Below are 17,855 nucleotides of genomic sequence, written 5' to 3' on the forward strand. Positions count from 1 at the left end.
TTGAACTCAGAAATCGGCCTGCCTCTGCCTCCCGAGTGCTGGGATCAAAGGCATAGTATGCCACCACTGCCCAGTTATAATTACTTTTTTCATCTTATTTAGCAGAATCAGCTACTTAATAGAACAGAATTGTGATGTTTAATTGAATAGTTTCAATGTTCAATTATCAAGTGGAAAATTAGGCACAACAAAGATATTTTACATTATTCATAGTCAAAACATTCACACAATAATGAGTACATTTATTTAAGTAGAACAAATTTAAATTCATGAATACCTCTATTTTTAATATAAATTATCATGAAAAACACAGCTATTTACAATAACGTGACAGCTAAAATACTGTTGCAAAAAGTTACCCCAATTTACAACATAGAATTTCTATGCTGTTTGGAGTTTAAGAAGTAAGTAATAAGTCAACATAAACATTTCGACTCTCTCTAAAGCACTGACAGCACCTGGCACTAAATGCATTCTATTCTATCATTAAAATATTAGGAGAGAATTACATACCTAGATCCCACGGCGCCATCTCCAGAATCCTGGCTTCCAGCTTCACTTGGCGTGCTCACCGACTTGGAGGATGGAGACATAGGAGGAGGGACTAAATAATGAAACAGACAGGTATCCGCTGTTACTACACGGAGAGGTTGCTCAGCTTATGGGGTTTCAAAAATAATTTAACATGAAATAGTTAACAAAAAGGGAAAAATAATGACAAAGCAGACAACAGAAATACAAGGGTGAAAATGAACAGTAGGAAGAAAGGGGAAAGACAAAGTTAGCAATCATGCTGAAGACTCAGGCCATTTCTCTGGCAAGATGCATTCAGGCTTCTGCGGTTAAACGACAAGACTAAGGAAAGCTGCAGCTTCATCTCCTCCATCACCAAAGGCGGCCACTAATTTCAAAGGAGAGCATTCCTTCTCTCCTTTTATGTGTTAAATGGCTGCACTGGCAAAACTAGAACTTTCAAATAGGCTTCAAGTAATTTAATCTCTGATTTTCAAGATTTGTTTTAAAACGTTAAACCTTTGTCTAATTTTTTTTTTCTTTCAAACAATTTTAGGGCTGGGGATGTAGCTCAGTGCCTGCCTAGCATGTGCAAAGCCCTGGATTTGACCCCTGGTGCCTCAAAAATTAGTATTTAAAATTAATACATTTTTTCTCCACTGAAAAGAGGCAATTTAGGGAAATGATACAGATAAAGGAATGGCTCCTTTAAAATGTTCATTAGTTTCCAGCAATTTGGATGGGAAATGCAAACAGGCCATAAAACAGCATGCCTTCTAGACATGACGCAGCACAGAAAGCGACACATGCAAACTACACACAGCAAGATGTATGGGAACTTCCTTACCCCAGTACTCAGAAAAAACTGAACGTACAGACAAAGATACAGACACCCAAAATAGTCTTAATCCCGTCTTAGAGAACAACGTACATTCTTCATACTATATAAAACAATAGCAACTATTTCTCTCCAATGTCTCAACACTGTTAAACATGCACATTTCATGCTATGACATTCGGAAAACTTTTGGATTACCGTAGCAGGATGTATGGGAGGCTCATCACTGCCATCTTCTGGTTAAATTTTTACCATAAAAGTTCTCAATCCCAAGTATCTTTTAAAAATAATCTTTCAGTGTGCAACATTACGTGACTAACACATTTTATGTTGCACTGACTTTACCGACTAGTCTACTAAACAGAAGGCAGATTCCTAGTCATACAATCAGTAACATAGCTAGAATGCTTGTGTTCTGAGCTAATAGTGGTTAATTCTTGCTTATATTTCAAACAATATTAAAAACAAAACCAATGTTTCTAATATGGTGATTAAATGTAACAGAAACAATTCTGCGGCCACAGGAAATTGATACAGTTCACTTATGGTTGGCACTGTATAGGTGCTGCATATATAATTCCATATGGCTAAAAAGGAATGCATCTGAAGTCACACAGTAATGTCTTAATCATTCGGCTCCTTTCTCTTAGGCTCATTCCGTATCTTTTTGTCCCTTTCACTGTGAGGCTTCTGCTAGTCTAAATTCCAGCTGCACACAGAAACAGCACTGTGTAACAGCTGCTTGTTTACTGGGCTGAAAGCACAAATATATGTTTATTATTAAATCCGAGTAAGGCACCATATTTCCATACCAAAGGTCTTCAAAATAGGAAGTCTATGTTCTTTAAATTGAATATAAACTTGATAATTGAAAATCTACTTTCTTTACAGATACATATTAGAGAGACTGGTAATAGTAAAGTTATTATCAATCTATATGTTGGGAGACATCAGAAATGTTTTCTACTTTCATTGTCTTTTCCGTTTTTGAGTGATTTCAAGTACCAATGGTTCTATTCAATAAGTTCAATAATAACTCACTTTAAGACTGCATTAATATCAGCAAAATTCTTTAGAAATAGGTTAAATAGTAATTACATGTACATAAATAGATATATTAACCCAGTTCTGAAGTGAATGTTTAGAAACAATAATAACTCAAGAGTGACAGGACTACCAAACTCTCCTGGTGACTCAGTCAGGGAAAGTACCACCATGACTAAATGTGCAGTTAGATAGCAGTCTCCATCCCAGACATCCCCAGACTATATTCTCAATGCTCAGCAGCAGTTTAAAACAAAGTTATAATGAAGATACATTAAAAAAAAGTCTTAGCTATTATCAGCTGACTAACTTCATCTTGTAACAGTAAAAAATGCACCTCAGAAGGGACAACCTGGAAAATGCAAATCACTATTATTCTCAAAAGGTGGATGCTAATAGAAAATAAGGCATTAACATTGACTGCCATAATGTAATTCAATTAGTCTCAGGGGGGAAGACTATAATAATTATGCAATGAGGCAGTACCACTAGACTCTCAGACTTCAACAAACCTCTGAAATAATGAAAACACGCATTCGGGGGAGAAAGACCTGAACTCATGAGCTACCAAATAGAAAAGACTCATTTCTGGAATTTTAAAGGACAGCTTGTAAATGTCTTTGAAAATGTCATAAGCCATTAATATGTAGCTTTTGTCAAGTATTTAAAATATGATTTGCTTAGTAAGACAGTAATTTGATCAGACTGCCTTTATTTCAAGTTGTCTATAAAATAGTCTAAAGCAGGTTTGCATTGATGTAACATAAATATGCAAATGGATTTCAGAAATTCATGGTAAAGACAGCACGTGTTCCTTTCTCTAAGAACCAGAGAAACATGAACTGAAAACAGCACAGCCCTCCTCATCACACAAATAACTGACAACATGAACTGGTTCATTCTCTAAGATAAAAAGCTTTGTCAAGAAGGCTTTACTCACCAGCTAAAACCTTGGCTTTCCAAGGATATAAAATTAACATTACAGCCTTTGGCCAATGAAGAAATGAATAGAATATTTTTAACCATAAAGACTCTAATAATACACTTAGATTTAAAATTAACCCTAAATCCACAACTACACACAGAAGCCTCAGAGTTGAAGGACTATATGTGGTAGAATAAAGTCTCTGGGGAAAGGGCTTTTGCTAGGAAGCAGGGCATAGAAAAGGTAGGCAGTCATGGAAAGGGAGCATGGAGGGTCAGAATGTTGGCAGAAAACAGTGAATGGGCAGAATCGCTTCTGGGACAACCCAAGCCACCAGGTTTCTCAGCTGGAGCACCAATACACACTCCCCTCACAATCATGCCCCTCTGTGAACAGACACATGGGCTCTCAGCCTAGGGCTTATCATGTCTGCTTTCTTTGTTCTTCTAAGAAACATTGCTTTACATACTAACCCTTTGAAATACTAATTTCTCCATTTACAATGACTCTCTTCTGATAATGAACAATTTTCATTATCAGAATATTAAGATAGTCTCTTCAATATGGAGAATTATATTCTGATTATTAATATTTATATTGTTAAAAATATTCTCTTCAATATTTCGATCATTACATTTTTAAATGAAGTTGATAAAAAATTATTTTGTAGATTAAAATATCATAAAGAACCAACAGGGCTGGAGAGATGACTCAGTGGTTAAGAGCACTGACTGCTCTTCCAGAGGTCCTGAGTTCAAGTCCCAGCAACCACATGGTGGCTCACAACCATCTGTAATGGGGTCCGATGCCCTCTCCTGGTGTGTCTGAAGACAGCACAGTGTACTCACATACATAAACAAAATCTTTAAAAAAAGAAAAAAGAAAAGAAAGAAAGAACCAACATTCCTTGTCATGAAATGGTTTTTAAAAATTAAGCTATACTTGAAATGACTGAGCTGGAACATGGACAGTGTTCTCTGCACAAGTCTGATCTAAAACACCCGAAACTACAGGCGAACAGAAGGGGAACCAGCACAGCAAAGCTTAAGCAGCAATGCGGCCTGTGCTAGAACTTACCTACTAGATGCGCTCACCCATAAGTTAAAACATTCATTTTAGGAAATATGTGACTGTCAATTTCTGCTATATATTTGCGTACAATGTCTCTTTTCATACTTATTTTTATTTTCATTTATGTCTGTGCACAGTGTGCGTGCCCCGTGCTTATGGAAGCAAGAGGAAGGTGATGGATCCTGAGGAACTGCAGTTAACGTACAATGTCTTAAAGAAGGGTTTCTTTTGTTTGGCCTGTCAAGTAAAAAGACATGATCTAATTAAATCCAAACAAACATTTAAGGTCTAACTTATACTGTGAGAGATCCTACTCTCAAGAATATCAGACAAAAACCAGTCAAATGGCCAACGAAACATCAATCTACCAGCAAATATGTGGAGCTGTCTTATTAGTGACATTGAAAAAAAAGAATTATTCAATCATGGTAGTGTGCACATTTAATCTTAGCTCTTGGAAGGCAGAGGCAGGCAGACCTCTCTCTATGTGTTCCAGTCCAGACAATATGAATAATCAGACTCCATCTCAAGAGAAAAAAAAGTTTTAGTAGAATAGCAGTAATTTTAAATTTCTAAACTTTAAATATGTCTGATGACTACTTAAGGATTTCTATAGTGAAAAGAAAACAAGTATCCATATAGGCCATGATATAAACTCAACCTTTTAAAGTTGTTCACTTTTTGTTTTTTTATTTTTTGTTTTATTTTGTTTTTTAAATTGTGGATTATGAAAACAACAACACTATCACACCTTAATCTGTATTTTGTATTTTCATAACAAATTATATATAAGTACTGGGTGTTAATATTGGGGTTTTAAGTGTATGTTTTAAAGATTATGAAATTCATTTTGCCTAATTATTTTTTAAGATTTATTTTTAATTATGTGTATCTTTATGTAGCAGTATGGGCACATGAATGCAGGAGCCCCAAGAGACCAGAGAAGGGTATCAGATCCCCTGATGCTGGAGCACAGGTCATTGTTATCTGCCTATAAGGGTGCTGAGAAGCTAACCCAGGTCTTCAGCTGGAGTATGACATCTAAGACATCTCTCCTATCCTCCCACCCTTTCCACACTTTTCCCTCATATTTTAAAGGCAACAAGATCACCATAATATGCTTAGCCACTTATTGGTTTCATTCTGTTACGTCAGCTAAGAGAAGAAAAATAGTTTAGAAATAAGACAGGGAAACATGTAGGGTCTAGCTAGGAAACAGAAAGGCCAAATCTTAAGACAGTGCAGGCTACGGCAGCTATTTAAAGATATTAATTCTGCGTTGATCAGCTTATGCTCTTTTGGTAAACACAATCTCATATGCCTTTACATTCTTTCAATTTTTGAATAACTACCGTGAGCTAAAATACAGTGATGACACCTGGGTTCTTTCTCAAAGCCTGCTTACTGTTGCCCTAAACAGTTCTACTTTGGCTAGATCTAACATCTACTCTTATGGGCAGCTAAAAATTCTAAATATTTTCATGCCAATAGCAAGCTGATATTTAATCAAGAAGATGCAGGGGCTGGAAAGATAATTCGGTGGTTAAGAGACCTTGCTGTTTAACAGAATATGTTAGCTAGTTTTATGTCAACTTGATTGAAACTAGAATCCTCTGAAAGGAGGAAGCCTCAATTGAGAAAATGTCTCTATAAGATCGGGGTAGATAAGTGTAGGCAGGTAGGTCTGCATGGCATTTTCTTCATTAGTGATTCCTGAAGAAGGGCCCATCCCATTACGGGTGTGGCTCCCCGTGGGCTGGTGGTCCTGGTGCTACAAAACAGGCTGAGCAAGCTTTGGGAGCAAGCTAGTGAGCAGCACCCCTCCATGGCATCTGCAACAGCTCTGTCTCCAGGTCCCTGCCCTGTTTGAGTTCCTTCAGCTGAACAGTGCTGTGAAACATAAGGCTTTAATAAACCCTTTCCTTCCCAAACTGCTTTTGTCATGGTGTTTCCTTCATCACAGCAATATTATCTCTAACTAGGCCTCAGAAGATCCCAGATTGGTTCCCAGCACCAACATGGTGGCTGACTCCCTTTTCTGACCTCTACAGACATCAGGCTGCATGCACCTGGTGCACATACATAGAAGCGGGTAAAACACTCACATATGTAAAAGAAAAATAAATATTAAAAAAAGTTAAGCTGGGCAGTGGTGGGGCATGCCTTTAATCCCAGCACTTGGGAGGCAGAAGTGGGCAGATTTCTGAGTTCGAGGCCAGTCTGGTCTACAGAGTGAGAGTTCCAGGACAGCCAGGGCTATACAGAGAAACCCTGTCTCGAAAAAAACAAACAAAACAAAACAAAACAAGTTAAAATCTTTCAGTAACCACTCATATTCACGAAATACATTTTCATTAGAAAGAAAAAAAAAGCATAGCTATTTACACTGTCAGTTTACTTCAGCAAAAAAACCAAACTAATGGTTTGAAGACTAGCAATAGTTTTTCCTTTCATTCTCTCTCCCCTTTTCTCTCCTGTTTACACTGGAACAACAATGGCTTACAGAAGGACTAGAGAGAGAGCTTGTTGAGGAAGGATGAGCGCTGTGCAAGCCTGGAGGGCCGACTTCTGTCCCCAGAACCCATGTAGGGAAAAGGAAAGAACTGACTTCCCAAGGTTTTCCTGTAGCATGTCTGCCACCATCCCACCCCGCCCCAAAGAGGAGTAAGAGTAAAAGGAATCTATCAAACAGAAAGGACAGCAAAGAATGATCTCCCCCTGCTAAGGCTCAGGCTAAGAATGCACATACAACATAGCTACAAAAGCCACCCCTGTGAGCACCTGCCTCAGCTAAAACCATTCCAGTTCCAGTTAAGACAAAACCACCTTGTTACTGGCTAGAAAGGCTGACTTAAGTATATTTTTACTTTAATCAACTTGTCTCAGAGTTAACTTTCAAAACTCAAGTGTCACCTAAGAGAGGCTACAACATCCATGACTGAGAGCCAGTTTTAACTCTGATAAACCATTTCTATTTTCTCCTTAAGAAAGCCTTTGCTTGAAATCCTCAAACAATCCTTCCAGACTCAGAACAGTTATGGTGCCTAAGCTATCACTATTTCTCTGTAGCTCCTGCTACTGAAGCTTGTGGACAGTGCACAGGATCAGGAATTCCCACAGGTGAAGAGTGAAGTGGAATTGTTGTATACTTCCAGGATCTGAAGACTTTGTCACTATGACACTGGAAGACAACTCGCTTTGAGGCTATAGCAGAGGAAGGACTACCAAATTAGATCAGATTCTGCTAAATGGAAATAATACAACACTGGTTCCTTGAGAAAGACCTGAATATGAATCAAGTTCCTTGACTTATGCTAGATATAGCCTTATGTTTAGATTCTATAGCCTAAGTTTCTGTAAAGGGAAGTGCATCTACTTTCCTAAGCTAATGATGGTTATCTTGGAAAGACTGTTTTTGTTTTGTCTGTCTCTTTAAAGATGTATAAAGGTTTTTTTGTTGCTGTTGTTGTTTTGTTGCTTTCCGTCCTGCCCAAGATCTTGTATCACCTGGCCTCTACCCACTTCTGCTCTTTGCCTCTCTCTGGCTTTTTACACTGCAACCACACGAGCCCAGCCAAGGCTAGCTTTACCCTCACTGTTCCCTCCACCTGGACTGCCCCCACTCTCAGCCTTAGCATGCTGGGCTGCTTCTGATCTTCCTGTTCTTTCAAAGCTCTTCCTGAACACCAGATCTACAGCTCAGTCTCAGTCTGACATCACCATGATAATTCAGCTCCCTACAGGAACTCTGCAGGGCTCAGAAGCCCATCCCCCAGCCTGGCTTATCAAAATACACAATACTTTTTGAATTAATGAGTGGTTGAGTAAGATTTTTCTTTAAAAGCTGTAAAACTAAATATTACAAATTCTCATGTAGGAGAAGAAATATAAATGGAGAAAGAGGGCGAGCCCTCTCACTAACGAAAGATCTTTCAAGAAACAGCAGAAGTGGGTTATGAATTAAGACATATGAGCAAGTAAATTAGTGAAATGGAAGTCAGGGTGGGGCTGGAGGGGGGGTGGAAGATTCATAGAAGAAATCCACACCCCAATGGCACAGAAAATAAGAAAACAAGACCCTCCCCAAGCCTGTACAACTGACAAGTGATGTGCTTCAGTTACTAGGATAATAAGAAAAGTAATCGAATTAATTTGTTTTTAAAATCAAAATATAAAAGCACAGGATTATTAAAGACATAAAAATTAATGTGCTATAGTCTTCAAATTCTATCGATAAAGAAAAACCATGAGCAGGAAGACGTAACAATGAAGCAGATGTTGAGAAAAACTAGCCTTGTCATCTCAAAACCTTTTAGAAATAATGATCAGTTTTACACTAAGGCACACTGCAGTTACTGCCTCTGGTATACATCCCCTAGGATAGATAAAATTAGCCTGCACCCTAGGTACAATGGTACACACCTATAATCCCAGCACTCAGAAGGCCAAGGCAAGAGGATTATGATTTCAAGGTCAGACTGGGCAGAAAACCCTGTCTCAACAGCCAAACTCAAAACCCAAAACAAAAAACCTCAACAAGATGAAACATTGCTAAGGGGGCAGCTCTGCTCAGAAAGTGCTCACTGCACAAGTTATGAGGACCTGAGTGCTAGCCCCAGAACCAGCTATGGTGGTGCACATGTGTAATCCCAGCCAAGGAGATGGAGACTGGTGGACCTTTACACTCACTGGGCAGCAGCCTGGTCTACTCTGAGAGCCTAAGTCAGGAAGGTAGGCGGCACCCAAGGAATATTACCCTAAGTTGTCTTCTGGCTTCTTCATGTGGGGCACCTACCTGGACACACACCAATATGCCATCACACACACAAACACACAAAGATATTAGCTCAAAAGTAACCTTGAAATGCCAGGTCCCTAAAGGATAAAATGCCACACTAAAACACATTCTCTGTGACACCTAACACAGAACTATATTATTTAAATAAGCATGAAATGCTTTCAAGTATGTAACTAGATCTCAGTATCTCTTCTACGCAGCATATTGGTCTAATATAACTATCAAGATGAATAGCACAGGAAAAAGACCAAGACCAGGTGAAATTCTGTGCTTTCTGGAACTGCGAGAATGCTATACATTTCTCTCCTTCTCCTTTGTTCTGAGGACTTTGACTTAGTACACCTTTTCCTGGCCTACAAAAAGGAATATAGAGTTAGGTTAGGAAACACTCATCTTTAAGTTTAGCATAGCATGGTGCATAGCAAGTTATTTCTTTAAGTAAGAAAATTAAATTGGTAGCTTGGTGTGTGTTAGTAGGTATTAATCTTGATTTCCCAAACAAATAAAATAACTCTGTACCGATATACCTGGGGGGAAAAAGGAGTTTCAAGCAAATGATAATGCTTTTGAGACAAATAAAATATGCAAAAGATATCAAACCAATGCACTGAGCTTGGATATGTCTGAGCTCAACAGAATATATGCCTGTTTCCCATGAAAAGATACAGTTAGGTCCTTACCAATAGGGGAGTCCGTAGTTAGTCCCATGCTTTGAAGCAATGCCTCAGCTTCTCTTCTTTTTTTTTCAAGATCAGACTCTTCTTGCACAGAAACAGCAGCTTCCTTCTTCTGATCAGTCTAAAATTTAAAGTCAAAACCTCAAGTTAAAGTATGATATGAAACACTTCTACATATATATACATATATATATATATATATATACGTACATACGTATATATACATATATATCTTATTTTAAAAGTTTTATCTTTATTTCACTTATGTGTATAGTGTTTTGCCTGCATGTATGTGTGTACACCACATATTTGCCTGGAACCCATGGAGGCTAAAAGAGGAAGCTGGATCCCCAGACTGGAGCTGCCAGCATTGTTAACTGCCTGCCATGTGGGTGCTGGGAATCAAAACTGGTCCTGTGGAAGAGCAGCCTGTGCAATTAACTTTTAGGATGAACTTTGTTTTTAATATTAAAGTTCTTTTTATAAATCATTCTTAGTGCATCCATGTTTATATATAATCAAGGGGTCTTCACAAAAATATTATCAAAAAGGCCAGGAATAATAGATCTTGCCTATAATCCCAGAGGTTAGTGGGCAGAGGACTTCCTAAGTCAAGGACAGCCTGGTCTACAAGGCAAATCCCAAGTCAGCCAAGCCTACATAGCAAGAGTCCGTCTTAAAATGCATATATAACTTTAAAAAAGCAAACACATCTTTAAAAAGCAGTCAACTTCCAATTCTCTATCATATGAATCTGGTGAGTATGGACAGGAACCACGGGAGTCCCCAACCCTAGTGGTACAAAAACTTAGAAATACGTTTCGACAGAAGGGAAACTAAAGAGATTTAAGATATAAGAATTAAGCAAAGAGATTTCTTGAAAAAAAATAATTTTTAAAGTTCTACATAAAATTTCCAGTGGATTTATATAAAAAATGTTTATAAAAATCTCTTCCAGAGAGGCTGACGAGATGACTTGGTGGTTGAGAGTCCACACTGCTCTTACACAGGACCCAAGTTCAGTTCCCAGCACCCACGTCTGGCAACTCACAATCACCCTAACTCTAGCTTAGGAGAGCCAGCAGTCTCTGGAGCCCTCCTCGGGCATCTCTACCCATGTACACGCACGCACACACAGGTCACTTTTTAAAACTCTTCTGGAGGAAATTAATTTTTAAAAGTTATAGACACTATTAGTATTGTTCCTGGTTTTTTGTTTGTTTTCTCATGTCACCCATGCTGGCCTCAAACTCAAACTCTGCGGACTTGTGAGATCCTCCCACCTTAACCTCCCAAGTAGCTATGGCTGCACACAACTGCCACCAAAGGCAGCTCTTAGGTCTTATCTTAGTTAACAAAATCACATAGTTTGAACAGGTTAAAAACAAAATTTATTTGTTTTAATAACGCAAAACATTTTGTTAGGAAAAATTTGTCAACTTTTATTTTAGCCATATATATAATTTTAGCAAAATCTTCTAGCTACACTGGACAAATCCATTCTTAGAGCATAAAAATATCAAGAAAATCTTAAGCTTTCAATGAAAACCTTGTCAAGTAGACAACTGTTATTTATATACTGATTGACTTTTCTTGGTCACATTTTTATATCATATTAGCTTATTTTCATCAAAATATAGCAAAAAGAGCTCCTGTTGCCAAGCTGAGCCTTCACTGTGTGTGGTACAGTAGACTGCTTACCATCTGTCTTAGTCAGGGTTTCTATTCCTGCACAAGCATCATGACCAAGATCCAAGTTGGGGAGGAAAGGGTTTATTCAGCTTATATTTCCCACACTGCTGTTCATCACCAAGGAAGTCAGGACTGGAACTCAAGCAGGTCAGGAAGCAGGAGCTGATGCAGAGGCCATGGAGGGATGTTACTTATTGGCTTGCTTCCCCTGGCTTGCTCAGCCTGCTCTCTTATAGAACCCTAAACTACCAGCCCAGGGATGGCACCACCCACAAGGGGCCCTTCCCCCTTGATCACTAATTGAGAAAATGCCTTACAGCTGGATCTCATGGAGGCATTTCCTCAACTGAAGCTCTTTTCTCTGTGATAACTCCAGCCTGTGTCAAGTTGACACACACAACCAACCAGTACAATTGACCCCTTGTCAACTTGAGACATGAACACATCACTATTAAGCCTCAACCTCACTTTCTTATTCATCCCCAAGATCTAAATGACTTTAAAAGTCCCACAGTCTTGCATATTAAAAGTTCAATCCTTTTAAAATAACCAATATCTTTTAAAATTCAAGGTCTTTTTAAAAATTCAAAGTCTCTTAACTGTGGACTCCACCAAAATACCTTCTTTCTTCAAGAGGGAACAATATCAGGGCACAGTCACAATCAAAGCAAATCAGACTCCAACATCCAACATCTGGGATCCAACTCACAATCTTCTGGGCTCCTCCAAGGGCTTGGGTCACTTCTCCGGCCCTGCCCTTTGTAGCACCTTGTCTTCTAGGCTCCAGATGCCTGTACTCCACTGCTGTTCTTGGTGATCATCTCATGGTACTGGCATCTCCAAACACTGTTGTCTTCAGCTATAACTAGGCTTCACCAATAGCCTCTCCTAGGCTCCCTTCATGGTGTCAAGCCTCAACTCCTTTGCATGACCCCTTCAGTCCTGGGCCATCAACTGCAACTGAGGCTGCACCTTCACCAATGGCCTTCTGCAGCCTCTCACAGTGCCCAGCCTCAGCTGCTCTTCATGACCCCTTCATGTCTTCAAAACCAGTACCACCTGGGTGACTCTTAAACATTAACAAGTCCAGCCACAGCCCAAGGTACAACCTTGGCTATCTCTGGAACACAGCATCTGTACTCTCAAAAACCAGTTCCCAGAAGATTTCACCTCAATAATGCTGGTCTCTTCTTAATCACCACTAATTTCTTAGCTCCAGCTAACCAGCATCAATAGTCCCAGTAATGCAAAGGTTTGATTTTCTGGTATCTTGTTAATCACACCTGATTCATCAGCCCCAGCAAACCAAAACCACAGAATCTTCACAGTCAAAATAGCAATGGCCCTGATAAGAGTCTTTAATCTTCTCCCCTCTGAAATTTCACAAGCCAGGCCTCCATCTTCTTCACTGTTCTCAACATTATCTTCCAAGCTCCTACACAACATCCCACAGAGCTCTTAACACCAAATGGATCTTCTAGCCCAAAGTCCCAAAGTCCTTCCATAGTTCTCCCAAAACAATGGTCAGGTTGTCACAGGAATACCTCACTATGCTGGTACTAATTTGTATTAGTCAGGGTTTCTATTCCTGCACAAACATCATGACCAAGAAGCAAGTTGGGGAGGAAAGGGTTTATTCAGCTTACACTTCCCACACTGCTGTTCATCACCAAAGGAAGTCAGGACTGGAACTCAAGCAGGTCAGGAAGCAGGAGCTGATGCAGAGGCCATGGAGGGATGTTAGTTACTGGCTTGCTTCCCCTGGCTTGCTCAGCCTGCTCTCTTATAGAACCCTAAACTACCAGCCCAGGGATGGCACCACCCACAAGGGGCCCTTCCCCCTTGATCACTAATTGAGAAAATGCCTTACAGCTGGATCTCATGGAGGCATTTCCTCAACTGAAGCTCCTTTCTCTGTGATAACTCCAGCCTGTGTCAAGTTGACACACAAAACCAGCCAGTACACCATCCCACTGTGTTATGAGACTCTAAGTCAGACATCAATCATGCCATAATTATCCCTTAGAGGCCATTTACGGCCACCCATAAGAAACAAAATCAAGTCTGTTCTCAATATTGATTCAACAGTTTAAGACTTTAAGTACTATTTGGACTGACTCTGCCAGTCTGAGCCATGCTTTTACCAGTTAGCTGTGACTCCAATATCCAGTGTAAAACTTCAACCCATTTCCATGTATCACAGGAAGGTTTGGGAAAGTAGGAGACCGTCCAATTACAGTCTTTCAAAGTTTCTCAGCCATGCCACACATGATTTTTGAGTCACTGTGATAAACTCTGGTTTTTTAACAATGCTTTTTCTCTAGGTCCTGAGAGAGAGCTAACAGTCTTCTCGGAGTCCTGGCTATTACTCAGGCATTTATATACACAAACTCGGTATGGCAGGCACACTTAGGGCAAGTTATTTTATACTGGCCATCTGAACTGTATCTGTATACACAAATCTGCCCAAAGAGATGCAATTAGGAACAATATGTAAATATCAAGGAAGGGCGAGTAAAATATGGCCAGCTCAAAGCCAACACAAATTTGTAATATTATGGTAAACAAATCATAACAGAGATTTGTGTGATAAACAAAATCAGAAGATGAAAGTACCTTTTTCATGCTATTAAATCTACTGCTCAATAGCCATGTTTCAAGGACTAACTCATTTCAAATGTTATATATATGCAAATCTTCTACTCAAATAGATTGTTACATATATTTCAGTTTGCCAGTAATATCATTCTAGCAAATTATCAAATTATCTGGACAATGAATTTATTCTGATAAACTAATTTATTATATGTATACACATATATGTGTGTCATCTTAATTCAGGTGTGTACTATAATGCAGATGATCCTTAATTTGCATGAAAATATATCCCTAGAAGACTATATGAGTAAATTTAACTTCCATAGCTCAAATCTTAGAAATGCATCAAATTATATGAAATACATTCGCCCACTAAAACATCACCCTGGACCAGTTTCCTCATCTTTGTACACCTGCCTTCAAAGTACGATTCACTGATAATGCTGCACAGGCACTAACAGCTTGGGAATTGCACTGGTACTGACGATATTACAGAATGCCCTGACTCATACTCAAGGGTTTTGTTTGTCTTAGTGAATCAAACATACTTCCTTTTTTTTCCTTTCCTCTTCTTTCCTCTTCTTTTCTTCTCTGATTTGAGCCAACCGTTGCTTCTTACGTTCCAACTCAGCTTTTAAATCACTTTTGTCCGACATGGTTGTGACCTTAAAAAGCATGCCAACATTAACAATAATCATTACATTGATTTAAAAGAGCAAGCATCAGGCTTTTTTTTTAAAAAAGTACTTCAAGAAGTGTACCAAGAAGCTAAGAATTTCAATGGTACCCATAGAGAACAACACACAAGTTCTACTTTTAAAATAGCAAAAAAAAAAAAAAAAAAAAAAAAAAAAAACAACCAACCAAACAAACAAAAAAAATATATACATACTGTTAAAATGTAAGAAAAATGATACACAAATATATGAACAAATATTTCCTAGAACTTGAGCACAACAGCTAGTACATAGTTAGGTGTTTTCATGTTCCTAAGCCCAAATTTAACAATGTGTCACTGTAGCCAGGTTGGACTTGAAATCGTAATGTAGCCCAGGATGTCCTCATGGCGATTCTCCTATCTCAGACTCTGGTGTGCCAGAGTCAGCCAGCACACCCAGATTCCATGTTTTCTGATGTCTCTGGTTTTGTTTTTTTTTTGTTTGTTTTTGTTTTTGTTTTTCGAGACAGGGTTTCTCTGTATAGCTCTGGCTGTCCTGGAACTCACTTTGTAGACCAGGCTGGTTTGAACTCAGAAATCCGCCTGCCTCTGCCTCCCGAGTGCTGGGATTAAAGGTGTGCACCACCATGCCCAGCTTCTGATGTCTCTGTATTTGAGTACTAGATAATAAAAGTTATAACTAATGCTTAAAACAAATGACACTGTTGTTTAAGTCCTAGAAGAGTATGATAGTTCACACCTGTAATCTGAGCTCTCTACGAGTGAGGCACAAAGATTCCAGGCACCCTGGGCCATACAGGGCAAGACAGGCTTTTAAAGAATGCTTATGTCTTCAGCTATGAAACCAAAACTATTACCAGAGATGTCTGTGTTTTGTTCCCAGAAACTTAATAAAACACTGTATAGCTAAACAGGAGATTCCTAAAAATTCTTTTAAGTTCTATAGATGTTCCATGACAACCAATCAAACAGTATATTTCCACCTAACAGCTTCTTGTGGCATTCTTATGATTATCTATATGGCCCTGAAATGTTCCATAGTAGATAGTCATCTGGATGAGTTGGGGGCTGTGTTTTTATGGTTTTTGTTATCTTCACAGCATAGCAACCTTAACACTGAGCTCATAGTTGCTAAACAATCCATCTGCAAAGTAGATGGGATTACAAACACGAACGTGTCCTCATACTGACTGTTATGAAGGAAGGAGGAACTAGGAGCTTTCTGAACTGGAAAGGTAACCTAGGGGCTCAATGTAAGGTAGGAGCCAGGACCTGGTTACCTTCTCTACATTACTGGTTCAACCTTTGTCAGTGTCTCTCTCCATACAATTGCAGGATTAAGTGCTTTTGATTAAGGAAACTGGGTTAATAACCTCTTGAAAAGTCTAGGAATCTCTTAGGATCACAATAAAGTTGGATTAAGGGCAAGTTTGGTAAGGAGGAAAAATTCATCTATGAAAATGAAAAACATTCTTCTATGTAAATGAAAAAGGGGGAATTCTTGGTAGCGTACTTCAGACAGACAGGACAGTGGGCAAAAACTAGTGAGCAAGTAACAGGAAATCCCTTTAGTATACACGTTTAATATACACTCTTATATATACCCCAACCAAGTCATTTGAACAAACTCGCAAAGCAAAGCTCGTGTTTCTTCACCCACTCTTTTCAGGTCTCCAAAAAGCTTCATACTATAAGGGCTGTTGAAGAGAGTTTCCATACACATCACTCTGTATATTTTTGTATTATGTATGATAAATAATACATATTATTTTCTGTTTAGGACCAATTGTCAACAATATACCAATTCTGCCTGGTATCTAGTTTGAAGAAATACTTCTTCCTTCAACTCTAACTATTCTGTCCCGCTGAAGCACGGGCGATCAGTTAGCTCCCTCATTATCAGACAGGTCAGGGCCTCTACTCCGTGACTGTCAGATTCATTTTCTTAAAACCCCGGAAAAAGGAAAGTGTCTAGAATGATGTTTACAATCACAGTGTTCAGAGACCTCCAACACACAGGCAGGGTGCCTGGCCATTGCTACTGACCCAAGTAGTAGTGATCTTTATTAATAAAAAAACAAGCAAAGCTTAAGGAATTACTTTCTCCCTAGGCTTAAGGCCAAGAGGGTGCGGTCCGGGCTGGGGTGTGTCCGGGGTCCGCCAGAAGGGTGCAGGACAAATCCCGAGGGTCCAGGCCGCCTGCGGAGGGTCCCGAAGGGTTGCCAAGGGCCCTGGTGGCCTCCCCAGGCCGCTTTGAGTCACCCGGGCCGGCGCTGTCAAAATATCGGCCGGGCGGCCCTACGAGCTCCGAAGCGGCCATCAGAGGCAAAAGGGCCTTGAAGGAAGCGCGGCCGACCGACCTGTCAGGTGGCGGGGTGGAGATCGCTTTCTCTGGCCGGTAACTTCCCGGGAACGTCCTTCTCCAACTGTCGCCACCGCAGATCCCCGGCGTCCCAGGCACACAAAGAGGGATGGGCGGCGGCCGCTACGGCGAGAGCCGAGGGACAAATGGCTGAGCCGAGACGCGGTCTCACACAGAATCAGAGTCTTTGCCGCCCAGCGCAGAGGGGCAGCCTCCCCGTGTCTTACCTTTTGTAAAACAGAATCTCACGGTTGAAACAGATACACACCGGCCTCGGGGCCCGAAGCGTTTCCGCTTTGGCAAAAGCTGGACAACCACACCTCACATCCTGGGGCGGAGCCCTCAATACCCCCAGAGAACTTCAAGTCCCGGCAACCAGGCGCCCTGCCTGGGCGAGCGAAGCTCTGTGGGAGTTGTGGTCCCACTAGAGGCAAGGAATGCTGGGATATGTAGTCAGTCAGCTTTCCTGTCCCCAGCACCAAGGCCATCTTTCTGCCCTTAAAATTGCTAATGAGAACATTCCAGAGTTTGTATTGAAGGTGTTTTCTTCCGTGGAGCAGTGATTACAATGCAGCATGTGCTGCTTAAGGTCTGTGGCCCAACTTTAACAAAATCTTAAGTCCTGTTTTCCATAATGAACCTGAGAAAAGGGCGTTTT

General features: G+C 39.9%; 1 protein-coding gene across 5 annotated transcripts in view; it reads right to left on the reverse strand.

Moving 5' to 3' along the window:
* Positions 1–17,547, reverse strand: part of Dync1i2 (dynein cytoplasmic 1 intermediate chain 2) — a 50,868-nt gene extending 33,321 nt beyond the window's left edge. Inside the window, exons 1-5 of one of the 5 annotated variants that reach the window (XM_029471869.2) lie at positions 17,425–17,526; positions 17,196–17,320; positions 14,705–14,821; positions 9,870–9,987; positions 514–604 (exon numbers count right to left, since the gene is read on the reverse strand). In XM_029471869.2, coding sequence (XP_029327729.1) covers positions 514–604; positions 9,870–9,987; positions 14,705–14,812 — 317 coding nt within the window. In that variant the 5' untranslated portion in view covers positions 14,813–14,821; positions 17,196–17,320; positions 17,425–17,526. Of the gene's footprint in view, positions 1–513; positions 605–9,869; positions 9,988–14,704; positions 14,822–17,195; positions 17,403–17,424 lie in introns of those variants that run through there. The other 4 variants (XM_029471865.2, XM_029471876.2, XM_085834789.1 and 1 more) reach the window with 4 other exon arrangements.
* Between the last annotated feature and the right edge of the window lie 308 nt (positions 17,548–17,855).

This window comes from Mus caroli, unplaced genomic scaffold, assembly GCF_978045245.1.
Source record: "Mus caroli unplaced genomic scaffold, Mus_caroli_1 scaffold_2, whole genome shotgun sequence".
Lineage (NCBI taxonomy): Eukaryota > Metazoa > Chordata > Mammalia > Rodentia > Muridae > Mus > Mus caroli.